The sequence below is a fragment of the Delphinapterus leucas genome, chromosome 5 (genome assembly GCF_059928025.1).
Source record: "Delphinapterus leucas isolate spDelLeu-1000000601 "Yukka" chromosome 5, BTC_Dleu_Yukka2, whole genome shotgun sequence".
Lineage (NCBI taxonomy): Eukaryota > Metazoa > Chordata > Mammalia > Artiodactyla > Monodontidae > Delphinapterus > Delphinapterus leucas.
Window position 1 is genome coordinate 13,441,168 of NC_143133.1, and position 24,290 is coordinate 13,465,457.

Below are 24,290 nucleotides of genomic sequence, written 5' to 3' on the forward strand. Positions count from 1 at the left end.
GTTTGTAAAAGATCTGCTGTGTTGCTACAGATACCCATCTATATCAAGTTTCTAAATACTTGGGCAGTAAATCCTCAAAACTCTCTCCGGGGCTAGATGGCGGAAGGCATCCCTCTCTGATTTACTGATGTAGGTGGGCTATAAAGTGAGGGAAAAAACACAAAGCAGTTGAGAGCCTCCCAGAGCTATTACACGAGACACCAGTGAAAAGGGGAGGGAACTAAGGACCAGCCTCGCTCCCTGGGCTAAGCAAGCTCTACTGACCAGGCGCCGACACCCCGCCCGCCTCCCACACACAAGTGAGCACAACAGGCGCAGAAAAATGAGACATTCTAGACAAAGAGAATTTGGTCTCTTTGGCAGATATTTAAAACAAAGCCTGCTTTGCATAAGATGGTAAATTACACAAGACAGCAAAAACTGCAGGAATCAAGGCAACTTAAAGTCATTAAGACGGTTCAAAGAAAGAAAAGGCAAACGTTAAAGAAGTGAAGAAACAAAACCATGATGGTACCAGGAGCACATTCAGAGCCTTTGAAAAACACCAAACTGTTCAGAAGTTTATCCTTAAATGAACTACAAGTCAGGAAGTGGAGAGACAGTAACATAGTTCCAATTCTCCAGACAGGAAAAACACAGCCACTATGCAATCTGAATATCCAGGACGCAAAAAGGAAACCACAGGATGATAGTTCAGGGAAGTTAAGTGACACTAAGATTGGAGCTTAGGAGCACTGTGTCGGTGCCATGAATGAGCCACTGTAAACACAGACTGACTGAAGGAGAAAAAAAAAAAAATTTTTTTTAATAGAGCTAACTGACACTATTAAGGTTTCAAATATCAGAAAGGTCTGTATCAGGCACTCTAGACAAAGTCTCATTTGAAGAGGTAATTTTTTTTTTTTTTTTAACTGGAAAAGCAAGTCTAAGTAAAACAGAAGATTAAATAAAGGACGCCTGAAAGACAAGTCATGAAGAACATCTCAAAAGCAAAAGGAACCACAGGAAATGCTAATAGGCAACGTGGTGTGGCTGAAAGAACAGCAGACCAGGATCGGGGCAGGGGTGTGGGGGTGGGTGTCGTCCAGAGCTCCCCGAGTTCCAGTTCCAACTCTGCCACTAACCCGCAGTGGGACGCTGAACATCGCACCCTGACTTCAGTTAACTCATTTATAAGCAGAGGGTGTGAGCAGTTTTCAAGCAGAACCCTTTTTTTCAAACAAGATTTGTCTCGTGGGGGGGCTGGGGGGGGAGTAAAATGGCAGGAAAAGAACTGAAACATCATCCAAGTAAATGGCACCAACAACGTAAAAGCAGCAATGGCAGCCACAACGCTCATGGTCTTGAAACGACAAAATCTCTCTAAGAATTCTCCATTATCCCAAGGAAAGCGCCTAGATAACTTGAAAACCCAGAGCTACAAGATGGGCTATAACGTGACTTCATAAGCAAGAGACTTGTGGTCTCCCCATCAGGATGAGACGGGACAAGGCCACCGCTGGTAAAGTCCTCAGGCAGAAGGGAAACCCAGGAAGCAGACACATTCTAAAGGAAACAACAGTCAGGAACTTCACAAAGCAAACTTGTTTCTTCTTGCCAAGAGGTCACCCAAGCCACTGTCCCACACAAGCCTTTAAGTTGGTTTTAAATCTCAGCATCAACAGGTGAATTCAAAGAAAGTACCTCTGGAGAGCCTATTAACTAAAGAGTGTATGTGAACACATGTCCCCACAGAAATACAAATTACTTCATTATTGCATGAAAAAAATAAACGAAAGAGGTAAGGGTCCAGACTAAGATTCTCCCGAGCTCTTTAGATCACCCAGTGCCCAACCTTACTGAAGCAACCGCCAAATCCTCTCGACATCGCGGAGGACAGGAAATAACTTTCAAGAAAAGGGGACCCTTTCCGCTTGTTCAAGGGCTCCGTTTATCTACTAACATGTTAGCAAATGTTATGTGTTGACTAGTGTCCGAAAAGTATATGTTAAAGCAAGTCCTAACACCCCAGGTACCTCAGAATGTGACCTCGTGTGGAAACAGGGCCACAGGAGATGTAGTCAGTTAAAATGAGGTCACACTGGAGTAGGGTGGGCCCTTCATCCAGCGTGACTGGCGGCCTTACAAGAAGATGGCGACGTGTGAAGACACAGATGCGTGGGGAGGACACCAAGTGACGGCAAAGCCAGAGACCAGCGTCGTGCGGCTGCAAGCCAAGGAACGCCCACAACCGCCAGCAAACCGCCAAGAGAGGCGAGGAAGGGTTCTCCGTCCAGGTTTCAGACGGAGCGTGGCCCTGCCGACACCCTGATCTCAGACATCTAGTTTCCAGATAGCAAGACGATAAACTTCTGTTCTTTTAAGCCATCCAGCTTGTGCAAGGGCAACTAACACAGCAAACTAACCACCTTTTCAAGAGTCTCCCCGCCCCTGCCCTCCAGTGTTCTCGGTAGCTATAAGGCCAGGTGCTGGAGCAGGGCAGAGGGGCTCACACAGTCCCAGTAAACCTGACTTCTGTGGGTGGGAATAAAGACACTATGCGAAGAAAGAATGAGGTCCACAGAGGGTCCTACTCTCCTGGTTGTAAAAGTAACAAGAAATACTTCAAACACTAAGCACCCGTCAGCAACAAAAAAGATGGGCCCACGTCTTTAACTCATGGACCCTGTCTGGAGGAACCACTCCAGGGGGCCTCCTTCCGGGCCCCGCTGCCCACATACCTGGTGCACACAGATGTTGCACTTGTCACAGAACACCATCTCATTGCCGTCCTCACCGTCGGGCGACTGGCAGACGTCACAGACAACATCTTCGTCGTATTCAATCCCCAGGCCTTCTTCAGTCTCTATAGCATGATTCATATTATCGTAGCATCGCTGTTCAAATTCCTCCAGGACCCTTTCCATGGTGTATTCATCTAACTCAGGCATTCCTGGAGGGAAAATGCCACAAAACCATTTTAATAAATATAATACTATTTATACTAATAAAAATGCACAATGAATAAATAATATTATCAACAAATCTATCCTGAGTGCCCCCCAAATATTTTCTATTGGATGTCCCTCAGACCCTTCCAAGGAAGGGTCTTGAAATTCAAAGGCAGAAAGAGACTTGCACCCAACAGTTTGTCCCTTACGGTCAGGCACTGAAGATGGAGTGCTTGTTGTAAAAAGATCATTCCCCAAATGGTTCCAGGCTATTAAATGCATATATTGTTAGACTGTCGTTTCATTACAATATTATATATACCAACTAGCATGTAAGTGGCTTCAAAACCATGACCACCTATTATGGTTTGGGCATTTTTTTCCAAAAACACATTCCATTCTTGCTACTTAAAATGGTGCTCTGAGAACAGATTTCACTGTGAACGCTCCAATGTTTTTTACCTGGTTTATCCCTCCTCACCCTCTGAATTTACTAAGCTGAGATGCATAGTTAGTCAGACACATGAAAGACGGAAACACAAGGGACGTCTCAAGCAAAGGAGACAGACAGCTCCTGGTGAATCAAAGAAAATGCATTCCTATGCAAGAATGGCCAAAAACAAACTTCAGGCGGTTATCATGGTGTGGTTACGGCTAGTGGTGGGGATGAGACTTTTATTTTCTTCCATCTGCGGACGTATCCCAAACTTCCTACAATGAAAATACTCATGCAGGAAAGAAAAAACAGCTTGTAAAAAATATTCAAACACATGTAACTGGCAAGAAACAACAGAAGTGTCATTAGGGCCAACAACTTATATGCATTATCATAAATTTAATTAACACTTCCAAGTTTTTGAAAACTTGAAGCACACGTTAGCGCTGACACTGTGATAAGCCCTAAACACACAATCAAAAAAGCCACCTATCATCTCAAACCTTATTTCATGACGAGGTCGTTTCTGCGCGGCCAGGAGGTTTCATCTCAATTCCTCCTACCAGTTCCGAAAACACCACTGGCTTTGAAAATACAGCCCTATGCCCTGTAATTAATTTTTACCATTAAAAAGACCAATAAGAGCTAAGACAAACGTCTTTACACATGCGTTCAATACATGTTATACAACTGCATCGCTTATCCTGCCCAAGTATTCAGCACCGCCTTGCAGTCTGATGAGTCAGCCCAGCACTCACCACCTAGACCATCCACCGAAGCCCCCGGCCCCTGGCCGTCTGTCCCTCTGCCTTAACACAGGACACCCAGTCAGTCCAGTGTGTTACAGTTGTCTTTACAAAGTAGAATTTTATAGTTTATGAAGCTAAAACATAGTATTCAGTTCCAAGAGAGCACTGAAAACTTCTGAACAGACTACCACCTCCTAGCCTGCTAACATCCTGGCCACTAATACCTAAAACCAAGGACCAAAAGGAAGGAAATCTACTTTATCAAAATATCGGAGTAACAGCTTTCCCAGCTCAGTCCACACCATCATTCCCATTCAAAGGCTGGGGAGCAGCATGCATGGCAGCATCTTTCACATGCCAGGCCCTGTGCTAGGCTCAGGCTTCCTCAGGAAACAAAGTCTTAGCCCTTCAGGCCTTTGAAATCCACCATGAAACACTCCGTAGATATTTACCATGTGCTAGACTGCAAACAAACAGCCTGTGCCACCACTTCCCGACCTTGACCTACACACAGCACAACGCTAATTAATCCTCACGTCTCTCACAGGAAGCCCAGACGTGGTCTCCCTGACTTGCCATCACCACACTTCAGGCAGCCCTTAGCAATCAGAAGTGGTGTGTGAGCCGAGATCCAAGTGTCATCCTGGTCGTGACACAAGGAGATGCAAGCAGACGAGGTCCTCTGAGCCGTACATACACAAGAATGGTTGACTTGTAGAAAAGATCACAATGGGCAGGGGACCCAGCTAAGGTAGGGCTTCACCAAAGGAAAGCCAGGACAGATCGACGGGTGAGAGGAGAAAGCACTCAGGTTTGGAAAAGGACCTAAGGGGAATCACTGAGGTGAGAACACGAGGGACGTGTTTGGAAAATGGTGAGCTTTGGCTGGAGTGGCGTCTCCTGTGAGAAACTGCAGGCCACGGCTGAAGAAGGCGGCATCCGAATAGCACCGCCGGAGGGGGAAGAAACAGAACACCGGAGCAGGAAATTGTGGACCAGACCCTTGTGCGATCTCGGGGAAGCGCTGCATTTCTCTGGGCCTCAGTCCTCTTGAGGTGACCGGCAGGGTTGCGGGGTGCAGGGCAGGAACTGGGAGCCCCCGCTTTCCTGCCCATGGAAGACACCCCTCCTCGATCCCACCTCTCTGTCCACGAGATGCACACAGGCTGAGTCCCTCTCAGCACACCTGCCGCAGCAGGACACGCGCATCTCCAACAAAAAGCCCGTGATCCCGAGACCAGACTGAGGCCGAGATGGAGCTGGTGTCGCCAGTGGTGAGGAGCCTCGCCCCTGAACCGCAGGCCTCATGCACTCGCCGCTCATCGTCCGCGGCCAAGCAGCAGAGCCCCCGCCTCTCACCCATCTCCTTGAACTCCTCGTTGGTCAGTTCCAGCCACGCAGCGTCCATGTCGTTGAGATCGTAACGACACACGCTGTCGGCCAGCGTCCGGATGTCAACGTAGCCCAGCTCTGGAGGCTCGGAGCCCGACGAGACGATGTATTTCTTGGGCCTGATGAACATGAGGGACTTCTCTTCAGACACGACCCTGGTTAAAAAGAAAACGAGGCAGCCAGGTCACCCTTCCTGCCACAAGAAAGGAAGTCTGCCAGGAGGCCCCCAAGCAAGCTTCCACCTCCAACCCCCAAACCTTAGGTCACTGCCGGGTTCAGAGAGTTAAAACCCTAACGCCACTGCTGACAAAACAAAGCAGGAGTCGTTAAAACCCCTAAAATAGAAAGAGATGCAAGTGAAAACGCTGCAGAAGTCTTCAAAATCAGCCTCTCCCACGTGGCCTCCCAGGACGCTGCCGTGCCCAGCCACCAGCTGTGACAGCAGTGTCAAGGGTTAAAGATTACATCACTTTCCACTAACCAGGCCTGCCCGCTGCTGGAGGCCACCAAGCCCTGGGTTCTCAGGGACACGGAGGCGGCCAGAGCAGCCGCATGGCAGGGCACACACAGCAGAAGGCCGGGAAGCCAAGGGGAGAAACCCGTCACCTCTGGTTCTAGAACTCAGGCCTTGTCCATCGCTAAGCAGTCTGAGAACCAGAGTCCCAGCCACGGGCGGGATGCTCCCGGCACAGCTGGGGACCCAGGGAGGAGCGCAAGTCCCCTCCGCTCCTGCACTTGCACCCTCGCCCCGGGAACGCCTGGAGAAGTGCCGGCCCCCGCAAAAGAAAGTGCAGGAAGAGGGCAAACCACTGCCGACGGGGAGTGAGGAGCCTGGGGAGCACCACACGGCCACCGGCCCTCCACCTGCACGTCTCAGCGTGCCGGCAGCTCGCGTTAACACCCAGCTGTCCAAAGAGGCCGTCGAGGTGTTTCCATCACCCTATGATTACCAGGGTGGCTTTACCTACAGGACACGGAGACAGGCGCGGCTAAGGAGTTGTTCGTCTCACTCAGCTAAGGGCAGGGTTTTAGCTGACACTTCCATGAGCTGTGTTAGCGTTTACTCGTCTTGTGCTGGGCTCTTAACCCCTGGATTGGGATCGTCAGTGCTGCACAGCTAGTCGGTGCTGTGCCCCAGAGGCAACCCTGAGGCAACCAGACCGTGTTTCTCCTACAGAGCCCAGTGAAACACTCCGTCCACTCCACAGGCTGCAGTCTGACCTGTGGAGGCATCAGAGCGGTCATTTCAGCCTGCATCTTTATGGGGACATTTGTCACAGAGATCCCAGATACAACAACCAGACTCGACCACCGCCGGTGCCTGAGGGACAGGACGTGGGTGAGGGCCAAGGGGTAAGTTCAGTTCACACTTGGCAACGGTGAGAGAGGTCATTTCGCAAAGCAGGCAGGTGACTGACCACGCAGCGGCGGCAAAGCCGGCTGCCAGCTGAGCACAGAGGGCACTCAGCTCCCTCGCCCCGCGAGGAGCCTCAAGGCCAGTGGAGCCGGCCGGAGAGGAAACAAGAAAACCGGCCCAGCTTCACGCTGAAGCCGGTCAGCAAAGAGCCGACCCTCAAGACCCCTAAGGAGAAGAGTGGTTAGAAGTAAATCCAAAGAAATCCCATCCGAGGAGTGCTCATCAACACACTCCTCCTCTAAGCTCCCCGCCCACGGGACCCGAACCTGGCAGGACTGCTCACACCCGTCCTCCCCCAGAGGTGGAGGGACCACGGCAAGACCCAACCAATGACAGGCACCTCTCTCCAGCACAGCGGCCCTCCAGAGGGAGAGGGGAAGCAGCTGTGCAAACATCCAAATGTCCCTCTCCCCCAGCCAGCCACTGCCCAGGGAGCCTTGGAATTTACCTTCCTCTCTAAGAGAGAGGCACCTTCCCAATTGGCTGCAATGTTAAGTTCGGAGGCCCATGGCCCTTAAAAGCACTACCTTCGGACCTGAGGTGTGTTTCTACTGCATTTCTCTTTCCCCAGAAGCCTCACTGCTGACCCAAACACCACTGCTCCTCTCAGGCACCCGGCTGTCAGGGCAGAAAGGCAACTGTCAGGGGAGAGGCGGCACCCCTCCCCTGGGGCACGTCTACCTGGCCACGGGCTGAGGGATGGTCCCAGGGCTCACCGGCACCTGGACCCCTTTCTCCCACTCCTGTCTCCAGGGATCTGCCAGCACATAGTACTCATCCGGGTTCAGCTGGTAGGAGTCATGCAACTTCATGGCAGTGATCAGGTCTGTCCTAAACACCTGGAAAGGGAAAGAAAGGGTCACTGACATTGGATATTTGCATTCTTACTCAGAGCACTGGCAGCTGCAGGGTAACCATGGAGCTGCCACGTAACAAGGTCACTGTTTCGACCGAGAACCAGTCTGACCTATTACAGGAAACCCCTCGGCCTGCCACGCCCTGGGCCTCGCTCAGGGTTGGAGGTGGCAGCAGCTCACGCTGCCCTCCCTCCCTCGCCAGCTCCGAGAGATGGCGACGTCCGCACCAGCTACTGCAACACAGGAACCTCGCTGCCGTCCCCGGAAAAACTTCTAAGAACTCCCAATTCACCAAGCAGGCTGCTGAAAACACGCGCCTAAAAAATCCCTGGAGGGAGATATTTCACTCAAGGGTGACTTTCTCGTAAATGTTTAAGAAATAAAACTCCACTAACCATGTAACAACTCCAAGCCAAAACCCAGAGCCACCAGGGACCCCTCTTCTCTACTCAGACTGCCTCTCCCCACCTCCCGCCTGCCCAGGCACCCGGGCTTAACAGCAAGGTGTCCGGGGAGGGCGGGTCCTGGTTGGCTAGAGCCGGGCAGAGTACAGGATGGAAACATCTGGGAGAGAAGCAACGACACACCAATGGAGGCAAGGTAGAAAATGGGCTGGTAAAGAATGTGTTTGCACACCTTCACCGGGCATAACTTCTACTAGGAAAGCAGCATTTGTGGGGAAAGGAGAGGAGGGAGGGAGGGGAGGAGACAAGAGAGGAAGAAAGAAGAAAGCAAGCAAGCTACCACCCTCTCTTCACCCTGCCACAAACAGACGCACAAGACTCAAAAGCACCCCTCGGCCAAGAGGGCCCCTCCGGCCTCATCTGGGCCCAGGAGGGGAACAGCACCAAGGTGGCCCCCGCGTGCCCGCTCTTCCTGGCAGGGCGGGAGGCGGCCGGAGCCCAGCCCACTCCTGTCCCAGGGCCGCACGAGGAAGCTCTGACCCTGGCATTAGCGCCGGCCCAAAGCTGTATTTGGCACCAAGCGTGCCTGCGTCTGTAAGCTACACTCCCTGTTTACACAAGTCACAATGCTGAACTCTCTCTTCTTGGGACAGGGAGTCCTTTCTTGGGCTGCTAAGCGCAGTTCACACTAGACGCCTGCTAATGGGTCCGTATTTGTTTTTCCCGGTGGCTTTTCGGGCTGGTGATCACTTAAATGAACGTCACCGTAACGAAGTCTGAGGCAGTGTCTGAGGAAGAGGGCCACGTCTCCAGCCGGCCGTCTGGGGCCCGACTTGCCCCCAGTTTGCCACTCCTCATCTCTCAAGTCCCAGTAACAAGCAAGAACCTGGATGTGCACCCCCCCCCACAAAAGCACAAGATCAGGCCCCCCTGCAGCACCGAGCCCTGCGGCAGATGCCCGCCCGCGCCCCGGGGAGCATTAACTTTGTCAGCCGTGCCCTGCAGACCCCCAAAAAGTCCTTTCAAACAAAGTCACAGATCTACACCTTCAGGAAGCACATCAGTTAAAAACACGTTCCAGCTAAGTCTGGTAAGTCATAAGTAAGGGATTTTGCCCAAGGAGGAAAATCAGACTGAAGCAACAAGATGAGAAAAGGCAGCCCAACGTTCCTGCGCTCAGAGACTTGGACGAGGACGGTCAAGGACTGAGACAGATGCCCTCACATGGACGTGAGCTCCTGAGTCCCCAGCAGGGCTCCACCTAAGCACTCCATTCAAAAAAAAAAAAACAACAACCCTGGAACAAAACACAGGTCAGGGACAAGACTGGCGCCATCCACACTTGCCAGTGCCGACTCTGGGAGGGGTTTCTAGCTGCACCCGGGGCACCGGTGCTCTCACACAGGTATCAGCTCCCTGTTGGAGCACCCTGTACTCCTGCCCTGAAATAACAGGAGTGCGGTGTGGACATCAGAAGGGTGTTGAGGGGGTTGTGGAGGGAATTAAAGAGAGAAAAAAGAGCAGCAGAGTCACTCCCGATACCAGAGGAAAGGAAGGTAGTGCTGCAGATTCAAAAGGACAAAGGCCTGGAATAAATCAAGGTGATAAAACGGCCACCTTCTCATGAGCATCTGATCTAATGTTTAAGTGTCCCCTGGGACGGTTTTGCACAATTCTAAAGTATATTATACGCTACTCCCTCGTGGAGGAAGTTATTCCACAGCTAACTAATCCTACGCTCCTCAACACAGCGCCCCCGGCTTCCCTGCTACCGTCGAAGAAGTTCCTCATGGATGGCGGCCTCTGCTCAGTCGCTACAGGAGGAGGCTGTCTTTGAAGTCATCCCACTAAGAGGCAGTGCAAAACCAAGGGGCTGGACCGAAAACTCTCTTCCCCATAACCTGCTCACCTAAACACTGTGACCAACTAAAATGCCTTTTCTTCAATCACTTAGATCCTCAGAGCCCAGTCCAAGGTTTTCAGAGAACACAGATCTCAGGAGTGGGAGGGGCCCCTAACCAACAAAAGCCACAAAGAAACTCACCCAAAAACAATTTTGGATAGATAGATGACAGATAGGTAGATAATAACAAAATGTGAGGGAGCAGGGAAATGTAAGGTGAGAAACAAATTTCAAAAGAAGGGGAGAAAGCCTTAAGCATAATCCCCTAAACAGAATCCCAGAATTACATTGGGTTTTGCCAAACAAACCACAAATTCATGACTAAAACTAACTTGAGGCTGGCAGTGACCGGCAGCAGCTGAACATGCTGATCTCCAGGCCATAGGAAAAGTTGTTGGGAGCCAACAAAGGTGAAACAGAGAAGGAAAAAAAAAAAATTAAAAGAATTAATAATAATAATAGCTAACATTCACTGAGCAGGATTTACCTTCTACATATTAACCCACTTATTTCTCACAAAAATCCTACGAGGTGAACACCTGTATTATCCCCATCTTACAGATTTGGAAACTGAGGCACAGAGAGGTTAAGTAACTTGCCCAAGAATGCACAGACTGACACCAATATCAACCAACCAGGTGTGTGTGTGTCATCCATATGTACTCACGCACACACATACGACATGCACAGTCACGCCAGCATTCAAGAAATACCTCCGAAGGCTTTCGATCTTCATGTCTGGAGCATGAACTTCTCCTGTGCTGGGATCTGGAATTCTGTGACCAAGTAGTTGACAGGCCTAAAGAAACAAATACCCGAATAGGAATAAATTAAAAGTACACAAATCACTGAGGGTTCACAGGGTTCTTTTTTTTAACCAGACTCAGCAAGGCGCCCCTCAGCACCACCCCAGGAGACGGCCCAATGCTCTGCCAGAGCTCTCCTCTCTCCCCTGGAGCTCCTCCACCCCCATTGCTCATTTAAACGCTCACTTCCCACAGCAGGCCAACAAGACCACTCCGCACACACTGTGTTCAGGGCTGCGGCGTCACAGGTACAACTCATGGGGGGAGAGGCCTTTCAAGAACACCGTGCAGGCAGAGCCTTCACCCATAAGCCTGCACTTCAGAGGTTCAAAGCCTTGCATTGGTAAATATAAATTCAGAAGCTTCTCTCTTAATTTCCAGTAACTTTTTAAACACTACCATCATTGTGCTAAATCCTAAAGCCATGCCCCAAAAGGTCTGACTCCACAACAGAACTTAGCAATCCCTAAAAAAGGGAAACTCAGACCCGCCGTAGACTAGGTGCTCCGGCCAAATCACCTTTAAAATTGCCTACTCCCCTTTCCCAGAGAATGCCTGTCAGCTCTCTTCTGAGCTCTGAGGACAAGATGCTCTTATCCTCTGTCGTGGGGCCTTTCCCCCGCCAAGCCATGGAAACTGGAAGCCCTACCAGGCCACCTATGTCTCTTAACTGCCACCGAGTCTGAGCTCCTCTCGCGCCTGAGACCCCTCTGCGGCACTGTCTCCACCCTGCCTGAGACGCTCCCTCAGCCGCAGCGCCAATTCTCCTTCCTGGTGTCCCCACTGTGGGTCCCTGCCCTCCCGCATGAGCTCTCTCACCTTCTTGCTCCAGTGCCCTCCCCGGGGAGCGCCCATCCACGCCCATGGTCTTACCTGGCAGGCCCAGGAGACTGTCAGACCTGCGTTCCCACACTAACCTCCCTCCCCGGCACCAGGTCCACGTTCACCCTTCAGATCAGACATCAGTCAAGCCCACGGCGTTCCTGAGATCAGTCAACCCAGCACAACAGCGACTGGGCTAGACATTCTACTCAAACCTGCTCTCCTAATTCCTACTTTGACGCATATCACCACCATCTCTACCTGAAGTCCGAAATCAGAGAGTCATTCTAGACTCTCTTCACTCAGGACACATCCACTCCACGGCCCAACAGCTCAGAGCCCAGCTCCTCTTCTCTGCCTCTGGCACCGCCTCTTGTCCGTGGGTGCCGTACTGACACCAGAGATCTGAAACAGCCCTCCTAACCACCTGTCTACCTTCCCAGTAACTTGCCTCCATGGTGAACAAACTGTACCATTTCCGAGAAATTAACAACTCCCTGCCCCAAATAAAAGCTAAAAACTGAGGGAACTGCCATTCTACCAGTAAAATCACTTGCCACTCAAAACAGGAAACCCTTATCTCTATAGAGTCCAGAGACAAGGGACACAGAATCAAAGCATCCTTAAGACCTTGGGGGCATTAGGAAGTAGGTTCTGCCCATAAGCCTCTCATCAGATTTGCAATGACAGAGACTAAAGGGGATTGCCAAGCTTCCCTCTGACAGGGAAGGGCACGACCCTTGATGGCCAGTCCTGAGGCTTGTTTACTGGGTCAACTGACTGACGGTCTGCTGCTAGGCCAGCAGAATTATATTTCCGATCGGTGACCCTGCCGCACTGTTCAGTAACAGTCTAGAAAATTCTTCTTTAAAAAACAATCCTAAGTATGTCTCTTTAGACTCCCAGATGAACAAGGATAAAGTTCACACCCACACCGAAAGAAATACTCTGGGCACACTGGGGTAAGCCTGACTTGTAGGAAGCTCTGAATCTGGTCACCACTGGAAAAAGGAAGACAGAAGCCAAATTAGGAACCTGATGAGGAAGGCAGCTAAGCAGCTCATGTCTCCAGACAGGCCTCTCCTCCACCGTCCGGTCCTGCAGGCCATCGTCTGGCCAGCCCACAGGCGGTAAGAAGAGTAGGGGAAAAGCACAAGACAATTGTAGACGGGACGGCCCCGGGGCTCAGGGAGGGCGAAGAGGTGCAGGGCAGACAGGGATGCCCCTTTTACTGTGAATCACTAGGTACAGGGTTATAAATGACAAGAAATTTTAAGCCATTCCATCGCTGTACCTCAATAACTAACATGGGGTCCGGGGACACAAGCGCTTGCGTCGAACACTTTCAGAGTTAGAGCAGCAACAACAAATTCATGCATTCTAAAGTTTTATGACCCTCTTTTGCCTCCTTTTGGGTCAGGATCCCTCCAGGGTGGTTTCCAAGGTTGCCAGGAAGCTTGCAGCTTTGCTGGCACAGGACACATCCAAGTAATTGCAATCATTTAGAAACTTTTTCCAGGGCTGCTTCTATATTCTTGAAAAATGTTGCCTGCTTTTAAAAACAGATATTCAAAAAAGCTACAAATCTGGTATCTGATTGTATTACCCAAGAGAAATTCTGGTCCACCCAGAAAGTCTGTTCCTCTTCCTTTTAATTTGCCTAATGCAAAAAGAGGAAGAGAAAAATTAATCTTATTAAACTCACTTTGCAGAAAGGGAAAGACTGGGGGAAAGCTAAGTTTAAATTATCACTGACATAAGGAATGTTCTTAGCTTATTTATAGAACCACCCAAGCATCCACTGACAGAGTGAATGAATAAACAAACAGCGGCATATCCATACCACGGAATACTACCCAGCAATAAAAAAGAACGAGCTGTTGATACACACAACACGGATGAATGTAGGAATAATTATGTGGAGTGAAAAGATAAAAAGAGTATGCATTGTATTATTCCATTTATATAAAACTCTGGAAAATATACACTAATCTATAGGGACAGAAAGTAGATCAGAGGTTGACTGGGGAAAGTGGGGAGAGAAGGATTATCATGAGTTTTATGATTTCATGGGTGTAAACATGTCAAAATGTATCAAAGTGTACAAATTTAAATGTGTGCAGAAAATAAGTGATGATTTTCTACCATCCATTAACAGTAAAAGAAAAGAAAATGCTCCATTTTACCCTACACATTAAAGTTAACATTAACAGTAAAGGAAAAGAAAATGCTCCGTTTTACCCTGCACATTAACATTAAAGTTAGCATTAACAGTAAAGGAAAAGAAAATGCTCCGTTTTACCCTGCACATTAACATTAAAGTTAGCATTAACAGTAAAGGAAAAGAAAATGCTCCGTTTTACCTGCACAGGTGGTGTGTGTAAAACCTAGACTTTGCTGCTGAACAGTGAGAAGCTGGATCCTCCCACATCCAGCAGCAGACAGTTGTTGATGGTGATTTCCTCCTTCTAATTCACTTTAAAACTGTGTGATAACTATTTACAACATACAGTATACCTAAGTCAGTGCTGTGCACACAGCAGATCCTCAATTTTTTAAAAAACGTCTTTAAGTGAACAAAACACAGTGTCGTCGTTTGGGACTGTAACTCAAGAGCCGAAAGGGGCTCTGTTTCACCTATGAGAAGTCATGCTTTTGATCTCGAGGAAGATGAGGCCATGGAAAACAAAGCACTAATGCCTTTAAAGACAGCATGGCGGGGGCACTGCTTCCTGACTGGAACACACCTCCATCTACAAAGACATCCACGGCAAGTCCACAGGAGACTCCAAGCAAAGTGCCTTGACTCCTACGCCAGTTCTCCTCCCTCACCCATGTTCCCTCTGGATACTTCCCCAGAACACGATCCAAGCAAAAATAATTCGCACCCATTTTAATTTTAAAAAGTTATGTCACAGAACATTTTTTTTGAAAGTATGTTGGAGGAAAAAGAATTTTAAGCCAGAAATTAGAGTATTTCAAACACCAAAAGGACTGGCAGATTCTGATTTACACTATAGTAAAACACTGGCCACTTGTTAGTTCTTAAAAACCACGTGCTAAGATTATGCTGGGCTGGTGCTGCATTTTGTTGTTTTCAGAATGCTAACATTTAATGACAAGCTAAATTAAGAATATGGCAAATAGAGCTTCCCTGGGAGTCCGCCTGCCGATGCGGGGGATACGGGTTCGTGCCCCGGTCCGGGAGGATCCCACATGCTGCGGAGCGGCTGGGCCCGTGAGCCATGGCCGCTGAGCCTGCGCGTCCGGAGCCTGTGCTCCGCAATGGGAGAGGCCGCAGCAGTGAGAGGCCCGTGTACCGCAAAAAAAAGAAAAAAAAGAATATGGCAAGTAAAATTTTGTTTTATTTTCTCGTTGCTTTCAGGAGAAGTTAGGAACTCTAAAAATTTGGCAATAAAATCTAAAATTATCTTATTGCCCACACACAAGATATTACTACCTAAAGTTAAGTCCGCTCTAGTGACAAGTGTACGTGACTTTTAAATTCTTGACATATACGCTGTTTGAGTATCAACAATTAATCTCCATGAAACACTGAGAAGAATTAACAGAAAACAAACCCTTGCTTTGTTTTACTATCCCCAACTTCCCTTAAAACAGAAATGTGGGGGGAATAATAAAAGTTATAGAAGGCTCACAGGTCGCAGCATCGTGAGCGTGGCTCCTGTGCGTGCACTGCATTATGAACCCTGCCTTCTGGTGCTATTATGCATTTATCTCGAACACTCTCCTTTGAAATATTAAAAATAGTCATGCTGTCTTGCCCTAGATCTAAAATAAGGAAGAAAACCTCAAGAGCAAATCTAATACATATTGCACACACCTCCGACATTTGGTAGTTCGTGTGTGTTAAGCCTCCCAGGTGGTGCAGCGCATGAAAGGTTCAGAAATGAGAATGAGTGGCAGCCTGGGTGGCTGCTCACATCACCACAAATGCAAACTACAAAAGAACCTCACCACTGACCAAATGGCGAATCTCCTGTGTCTCAGACCCCGCCTCTAGATGCTAAACACTACTCTGGTGTCTTCAGGAGTGTTAAACCAGCTTAACAAAGGAAGGTGCTCGGGACCGGCAAGTGTGGAGCCCTGCAGGCCAGCTGGTGTCACCACAGCAGAGCAGACTGGAGGGAGCAAGGCCAGGCCAGCCCTGTGCCAGTAAAGTGGTGCTATGCAAAGTCCTATCCGAAAGAAGAAAACAAATGTAATGTAGTTCTACTTGCTTGAACTGCATGATAGAAGACAAGCCTCTCACACCACTGCTGTTTCTATCAGGGTCTGACCCCACGTCTCCCACAGCCCAGCCCTTCCATCCCAGCATGGCTTAGCTCTAACCGTCCAACTCACTTCCACCTTCCAAAAAACAAAGCTTAATGGGTACCTTAAGAGAACTGGCCCAGGAATGTTTCAACATACTTGGGCCTTTGACCAACTGACACAATGTTTCATGGTCACCCGGCCCTTCTGTTAAGTCCAAGTCCACAGACCAGATCATGCTGTGCTAGTTACTCCTCAAGCCCAAGATGATGCTCTGCCCATCAATGTCAAGGACAAGCCACAAGTCGGGTTTGAAAAGGGGTAAAGCCATCTCCATGTGCCTGGAGGAGACACAGGTACAGCCCACGTTCTGTAGTACTTGAGCCAAAAATTCCACATTTCAAGAATTCCTACACAACTCTGCGGTATCACAAGATGCAACTGATGGGGGGAAAGGAGCAAATTAAAGGTACAGTCAAACAGAAAGAGAAGTGGAAGCAGAGTTAACTTTTATGCAAAAGAGATACCTCCAAGAAGCCTCCAGAGACTTGCCATGAAAGAAACCAAGCAGAGCCAAACCAAAAACATGACGGCAAGTTATTAAAAAATGTAACATAAAGGGTCCAAAGCAGAAAGTACGTTTCACCCACTAAAAATTCTGGTCTTTTCTTCATTTTCTATCTGTAAGCTGGAGAGAGCCCAGAAAAACAGAAGTCCTCACAAAACTTCATGTTTGCCACTCATCGACCTGCATTACTAAGTGCAGAATTAGTAGGTTTGAATTTTACTCAGCTATTCTCTGTGCCTTCGTTATCACCAGTGATGGAGCAGAAGCTGGCTGGATAACTGGAGAAGACAGAAGTGTTTCAGGGTCAGTGCAGGTGTGAAAAACCGGGAGACCAGGCAGGGCCCTCACAAGGTGCCTGGCCCCGGAACCCCTCGCCACACGCCAGGCCTTCCCACGGGGAGGTCAACACAGCCCTGAAATTTAGGGCATTAGGCAGGTGAAAATGGTTCCCAGACCCAATTCCAACACGTGCTTGTGGAAGCTTCCCCACACCAACGAGCAACTGTCAGACGCCAGCAGCGTGTCCAGGAATTCAACTCAATTCTGACTCGGAGATAGAAATAGATTCCAGACTCAGTCCCATGAGACCAACTTCCACTTCAGATGCCAGTTGCCAAGCCCAGGTTATTACCTGTGCTTCTGACTGGCAGAGGTTCCCATGAGCCCCTCTCCTCGGGTTCAACTACTTTGTTAGAGCGGCTCACAGACCTCAGAGAAACATGTTACTGACTAGATCACCAACTTAACTCTAAGAGGATATTGAAGGATATGAGTCAACAGCCAAATGAAGAGATACGTAGGACAAGGCATGGGGAAAGGGCACAGAGCTTCCACGCCCTCTCGGCGCGCACCGTTCTCTCCCAGTCACCACGCGCTCGCCATCTGGAAGCTCTCCGACCTCTGTCCTTTTGGGTTTTTACAGAGGCTTCATTACCGAGGCATGACTGATAAAATTATTGGCCAATGATGACCGATTCAACCTCCAGCTCCTTCCTCCTCCCTGCAGGCTGGATGGAAACACCAAATATAGCTGGGGGACCCACCGCCACATTTGCCAAAACCCCTAACACAGAGGACCATGGACTGGGAAGCAGGAAATAAAGTGCTTGTTTCCCCTGGCCACACCCTGGCACAATGCATAACTTCAGAGACTGGCTGAGCCACCCAGTCCCAGGAGCCCAGCAATTACAGACACAGCCTGCAAACACCCCAGTGCTACTTCATCCAACTGCCAAGGCTGGCAGTCCAGGGCACCTGGAGAAAGGCTTCAACAGCTATGACTGCAGCTGGATGAGGGCTTGCACTGGCACAGAAAATGCCAGTCCATCCCCAACTGTAAATACCACACCGGTATTCCCCTGGACCAGGCCAGAAATCAAAGCAAAGGGCTCCATCCAGCCCAGGAGGCCAGCGGGGCCTAGCCGTGACCGTGGCTGGTGCTAGGGCCCCAAGCTGACGTCCGCAGCTGCCTCTTCTCCACTTTGACATGCTCTGCATTGGGCCGGGAGCTGCTGCCAAACTTCCGTCGGGACTGCAGGCTGGAAAGGCTGGGGAGAGGCCACTGCACGGACCGCCCATCTCACAAGCAGGGCTGCCAAGTACTCAGACTCAGCTAAGGGCAGGCTCAGTTCTGTGCACCTGACTGCAGGGGCAGAAGGCACCTACCCACACCCACCACGTGCCTACACAAGAGGATGGGCTCCAGTGCAAACAGGCAGGCTGGTGGCAGAAGCCCACTCTGGGTAGCAGCTGCCCTCAGAAAGGGTGGAGAGTGTGTCCCGTGGTGCAGGTAATGTACGTGTGTTCTCACGGCTTGGCATTCTAGGGGTCTTAATGAGAGCTGTTCACCACGACCAGCATCCACCGTAATGACCAAATCACTAGGCCTGGACAGACAGCACAGCCATGAAGTATCACCACTCGCTTCACAGCCAGCCTGCCTCCTTTCCACTGGCAGCTAGCATCCTCAGCCTCTACCACCACCACTCCATTTCCATGTGTAGCCTAGGGTAGGGCAAAACCCAGCTTGTACCCTGTAGGCATTTACCTTAGTCCTCCATCCCTGCCTTCTTCGGGGAGGCCAGCACAGACACAGGCATATTAGCTGGAGGACGAAAAAGGCCCATTACCAGGAGGGTGACCTGATGGATAGACTTTCGGTGGGGACTTTGGGTACTCTCTTCCCCTAGCGTTCTGGGTGGAAATATAGGTTTAGATGAAGCGTTTGGTCTTCTAGGGCTGTTATGGGCTGAACTGTGTCCCCCAAAATTTCATATGTTGAAGCCTAACCCCCCAATACCTCAGAATGTGACTGTATTTGGACATAAAGCCTTTAAATTGGCGTTTAAATGAAAACGATTGGCCCTAATCCGACGTCACTGGATTACATTTAGACACACACAGAGACGTCAAGAATGCACACCCTCTAGTCCAGAAAGGGGAAGAGTCTAAGTCTGAGAGAGCATTCCAGGAGAACCTTTTCTAACCCAGCTCTCCCAAAGCGGATATGAGGCAGTGCTGAGAGGCAACGAAGTGAGCACGGACCGGCTCCTCAACCAAAATCAGAGGAAAACAGGACTCTGAGCCTTTTACCAGGCACTATTAGTACACGGACATAACTCATGAACCCTTCTTCTGATTAATTCTGAGCTTAAAAAGCAAGTTGTTTTCTTTTTTAATTGCTGCAGGACAAATTGTGTACACGAGCTAACAGCAAGCGTTTATTGAGTGCTTATAACTCCAGAGGACACTTTGACAGGCACCACAGGGGGCAGAAAAGAAATACCTAAGCATGTTTTTGCCTCAAGGAGTAAAGAGCCTAAGTAAATAGAAGAAAACACGTAGTGAGGGCCGTGAATAGGTAAGCGCTAAGAAGTTCAGGGTTCCCGAAGGCTCCCACAGACGGGGTACAGCCCCTTAATACCGCTCCCTGAAACAGAAGGAACGCCGCTCTCTCTGGAGTGCTTACCCAGCTCACTCCTCCCTCATGCCAAACATTAGCTCCCACCATCTGTCCCAAGAGCTCCCAGCCCTTCACCGTCCTCCGGTCTCAGCTTACTTCGCAGGTACCCCCAACACCCAACACCCACCCATCACCACCAGTTCTCCTTCCCACTGCTCCATGCCTGCACCCAACGCTCCAGTCAAACTGCTGTGTTTGAGTTCTTCTGTTTTTAATGTTTCCGGTGGCTGTCAGTGTGGCCACCTACAGCAAAGCTTTGCTTTCTAATTTGCCACTTTTAATCTGCCGAAAACTTGGAGCGCGGAAAGACAACCCTGTTTGCCTAAAACGACTTCATCCTTCAGGACCTGCCCAACTTTTATCTCCTCTGTAGGTTTCCCTTGCCCTCCCCTTCCTGAGTTTGTGTCTACATATATACATTTCCACAGTGCATCAAAAAGGCATCTCCGACTGCCCTGATGACTTTCCATCGGAGCTCAATCTTATATATGCCAAAGACAGAGTTCCTTGAAAGCAGGCCCAATACTTTTCCCATCACTCAGCAGAGCGAGCATTCTTTCAAGGTTTCCCAAATTTGATCTGTAATATAAAACATAAGATAATGGGCCAGAGCTCAGGCACCGTGCTAGGTACAAAATTTCCTTGCTATCTGAAGGGAGCTCTTCCCCAGATCGTCTGTTAGCTTCCCAATACACAGATGCTGTGTGACATTTATTTTGCCTGCCTGGAAGCCAACTAACTTCTGGTTCTCAGCTGCACTGTGAAAATACGAGGATGCCAGAGAGCTGAGATGCATACAGTAGTATTATTAAATACAGGCATGTTCAAATCAACTGAAGACCGCTGACTCGTGTACTTAATATTTTCACATCACACTAGGCAGTCCTCAATCTCCCTTTGTATCGGGGGTTGGACTAGTTAATAATTAACTGGCTTCGATTAAGTTCCCTTTTCATAAAGAGCAACTGTGAAGTGCTGTAAATGATGTTTAGGAAAAACAGACACACCAGTGACTCTTGAAACTGGATTATCCATCTCTGGAAAACAAACAGGAAGCCTGAGGAATGCCTGCCTGCAGTCAACCTTGCCCAGAAAGATTTGGTTACAGACCTGCAGTATCACACTCACATGTGTTTCTCAGGCCTCAGCTCTTCGCTGACCTCCCTGATATTCGAAGGGCCTCGGCTATTTAAAGCATTACATTAAAGAACCATGTTTTTACACTGACCCAAACCCTGGTAGGTTCCAAGAACAACAAAGCAGGACTTACTGCCATTGTCGTCAGAATCCTCACTGCTGCTGGGAAGGCGACCTCGTTTCATGATCTCCCCGGGAAACAGCAGGCAGCCTGCAAGGCAATGAGACAGCACTTAACCCAAGATGACAATACACAATCATCAAGTTGTGCTTCAGATGGCAGCCCAGGATTCACAGCACACAAAAGCAAACAATCGGCTTTGAGTAGCATTTGAATCGTAAGCAGTAGAAAGACCAAAGATACATAATTAGGTGCAATTATTAACAGAACAGGTTCAAAAAGGAGGGGGAGGGGTGGAGAAGTCACATATCAGCAGGTCTCCCCAAGGTGCCAGGCCTTCTCTCTCGTTCCTGTGACATTATCACTACGACTACTCCAGGAGTCTCTTGCGGGGACTGGCAGCAAGCTCTGCAGGAACAAACCCCTGGCAATGAGCACAGGGCTTCCTCACCACAGGCAGATTCGTATTTTACGCGTGTGCGTACGCGTGGGGATGGGGCTGTGCCGGGACGTGTGAATATTTACGCTGCGCTGGGCATGATGATGCTTCTCGGACAAATTTTGCTAAAAGAAGCCTAAAAGCTGAGTACCTGGAGTCCTAGTTACAAAACCAATGGGACAACTGGGAATGCAAATGTATCCTCTGGTCATCTCCAACCCCTCAGTGATTCATTGGGATCCAGACCCCTCCCCTTTACTCATTAGGAAACTCAGGCTTAAGCGGCCACTTACCCAAGGTCACATTGTGAGCAGGGAACTTCTAATCGCAAATCCAATTTCACTACCCTTCACCCCAACTCCTTACAGGCCTTGTCCAACCTAACTCAGCCAAACTAAGAAAGCAGTTCGTGCAGACACCCAGCCCACCTTGCCAACGCCTGCCAGGTGGTAACAGGCCTCCAGCACCACAGAATAGAGAAAGACTGCATTTAGGAAAGAGGGCAGTGCACCGAGATTGAACGGCCAGTCACTGAACTTACACAGGTGAACTCGAGGTTATATTCACACAGGGCAGCTTTCTAAACAAATCCGAAAAGCTCTTCCAAACTAAAACTACTGATCACCTCGACATCTTTAGGGCCCTGATCTTACTGCCAGATCAGTGACTCCCAATGAGGGAGGAGGGCTTTCCAAGTCAAAGTATGGTTGGTCATCCATTCCCTACCCATCCAGCCCCTCAAAAAAGTATATCCCAACCTCTCCCTCATTGGGAATCACAGCATTACAATGCGATGAGCTTCTAAGAATGTGGCACACAGGAATGGTGTGGGAAAACAATGTGGAGAACCACCGTGCTCGAAACAAGACAGAAACTGTTCTACAGCAAGTCGGAAATTAAAAACCCAAAGGTCCACTCTAAGTGGAACTGTAAAGCTGAAGTCAAAAAGGCAGAAAGCACCCCATTTTGCAGTCTGCTCCCACCTACAAAACAGACCTGTATGATTCTCTCAAATATGCAGGCTCCTAATCTCTATTTTATATTTTCTTTCTGAAACACTCACCAGTTAAAGTTTGTGTGTTTTTACCAAATGATCCTTCCAAAACCATTAAAAGAACTTCCACAAGGAAGCCCGGGACGTGAGTCCTCACTCGGGTCATGGGCGGGGTCACAGTCCTAAAGTCCACCCTCACTGCCCCTCCCCGGCTTTGCTGCAGAGCCCCGTTCACCCCTAACTCTGACACCCAGCAACCTACAACTCGGCCTGGGGCAGGCCCACCCCCGGAAAAACTTCCGCAGACAACACACTCCCGTGGCCCCCTCCCCTCTTGAAAGGATTATCTTCCCCGCCCTGTCACCATGTGCCAAAACACCAACTGCTGACAGCCGAACCCTCCTCCAGCCTCCTAGAAGGCACCCTGCTCCCACTCCGGACCTGTCAGGACGCACAAGGAGGGGACGGAAAGGCGAAGACCACTCGTTCCCAGCAAGCGCTTCAGCCTCAGCTCCCTAGGGCCTACGTTACAAGAGAGCTTTACAACAAGAAGAAAAGAAAAGGAAGGTGCTACCGCAAGAGGAATTCCTTAAAAGTAACAGCGTGAAGCAGCAGGGCAAGAAGAATGCAGTTCCCACCTGAGGAGCGGGTGTAAGAACTGTGAGAAGGTAAGAGGCTGAGAAAGCGCACGAACGCTCCCCAGCTGGAAACGAGGAAACAAACGCTGGTCACAGCTTCATTGACTTGGACAGCTAACGTTTACCTAAAGGGAAGAGTTTGGAAAACGGAGAGTCTTTTAAAATCAAAATGTTTTCCTGCTAGCTTTCATACACAGTTTCCCAGAGAAAGCACACGCTTCAGTCACTGTATGCAGGATGCAAGCATTGACCAAAATAGAATGATGTTCCTAAACACACATACATACTCTCATGCAAAATTACGCAAGAAGAGTTAAAATAGTACTTTTGTTCTCATAAATTCCGTTTTCACCAGCCCTAAAAGATCTTGCTTGAGTAAAGAAGGTTGAGAATGCTGTGCTGTACTTCTCCAGTGAACCTGGTACAGGAACGGGGTGAGCGCACACCAGAATCGCCTCCTCTGGGGCTCTGACGTACTTAATCCTTGACATCAGCCTGATGTACCTCACCTGGGGTTACTTACTCCACCAAGAAATCCAAGTACATACACGTTACTATCTTTAAGACAGACACTACAGCGGTTGCATGCTGCAAACATCTGTCCAATGAAAGCCAGTGAGAGAAAGCAGAGGGCCCTTGGCATCATTTAGGGCAATCACTGATTATTATCTAGGTGGTAGTAGGATCAGTAATAATCAATTAAAAGGGCTACTTGCAACACTCCAGAGAAAGCAGCAAGAAAATATAACAGCATATATTTATGCATCCCACAAACATCTGAATACCTAATATATTAGGAGGCGCTGGAGCAAAATGACTATCCCTGATCTTATGGAGTTCCTGGTCTAGCAGAGAAGACAGACAAGTCCACAGGAATTCAGTATGCTTAGTGCTCGACAGTGGTAAACACAAGACTCTACAGAAACACAGCTTGACTGAGTCGGAAAGATTCTGAGCCAGAGTCCTGAAGAGCAAAGGGGAGGTAACAAGAAGCAGCACATTTTGGGCAAAACGCTGTAATACTTAACATACATATAACCTAGCATATTCCTCTGTGCGGCAACTTCACATTCAGAATCTTGCTATTTGCTCATTTATTTACTAATATACATCCCTTCTTACCTTTCTATTCAATTGCCAAGGCTTGTCATTTCATAACGTATGACCCTTTTCCAGTCCCCCTGCTGCCCCACGAGGTCTTCAGCCACTATACCGAAGATTACTTTAGGCACCACCCTTCCGTTCTCCATGCCCACAATTTTTTACCCCTTCCAATTGTTACAACAAATTAAACCATCCTACGAGGTGACCTCATCGAGCTGTTCCCTATGCCAATCTCTCCCTCCATTCCACACTGCAAATGGGTCCAGCCAGAAACTCAGAGGTTTTCCACCACCTGGCCCCTCACTGCTCTACCCAAACATCTCTCCTAACAAGCCC

The 24,290-nt window shown here is 49.1% G+C and overlaps 1 protein-coding gene across 10 annotated transcripts in view; it reads right to left on the reverse strand.

The window, feature by feature from the left end:
- Nucleotides 1–24,290, reverse strand: part of JADE1 (jade family PHD finger 1) — a 57,414-nt gene that overhangs the window by 18,897 nt on the left and 14,227 nt on the right. For 7 of the 10 annotated variants that reach the window (XM_089911504.1, XM_022556914.3, XM_022556915.2 and 4 more), the window contains exons 2-6: nt 20,792–20,869; nt 10,802–10,887; nt 7,606–7,763; nt 5,475–5,662; nt 2,721–2,932 (exon numbers count right to left, since the gene is read on the reverse strand). In XM_089911504.1, coding sequence (XP_089767630.1) covers nt 2,721–2,932; nt 5,475–5,662; nt 7,606–7,763; nt 10,802–10,887; nt 20,792–20,869 — 722 coding nt within the window. The other 3 variants (XM_022556919.3, XM_089911509.1, XM_089911507.1) reach the window with 3 other exon arrangements.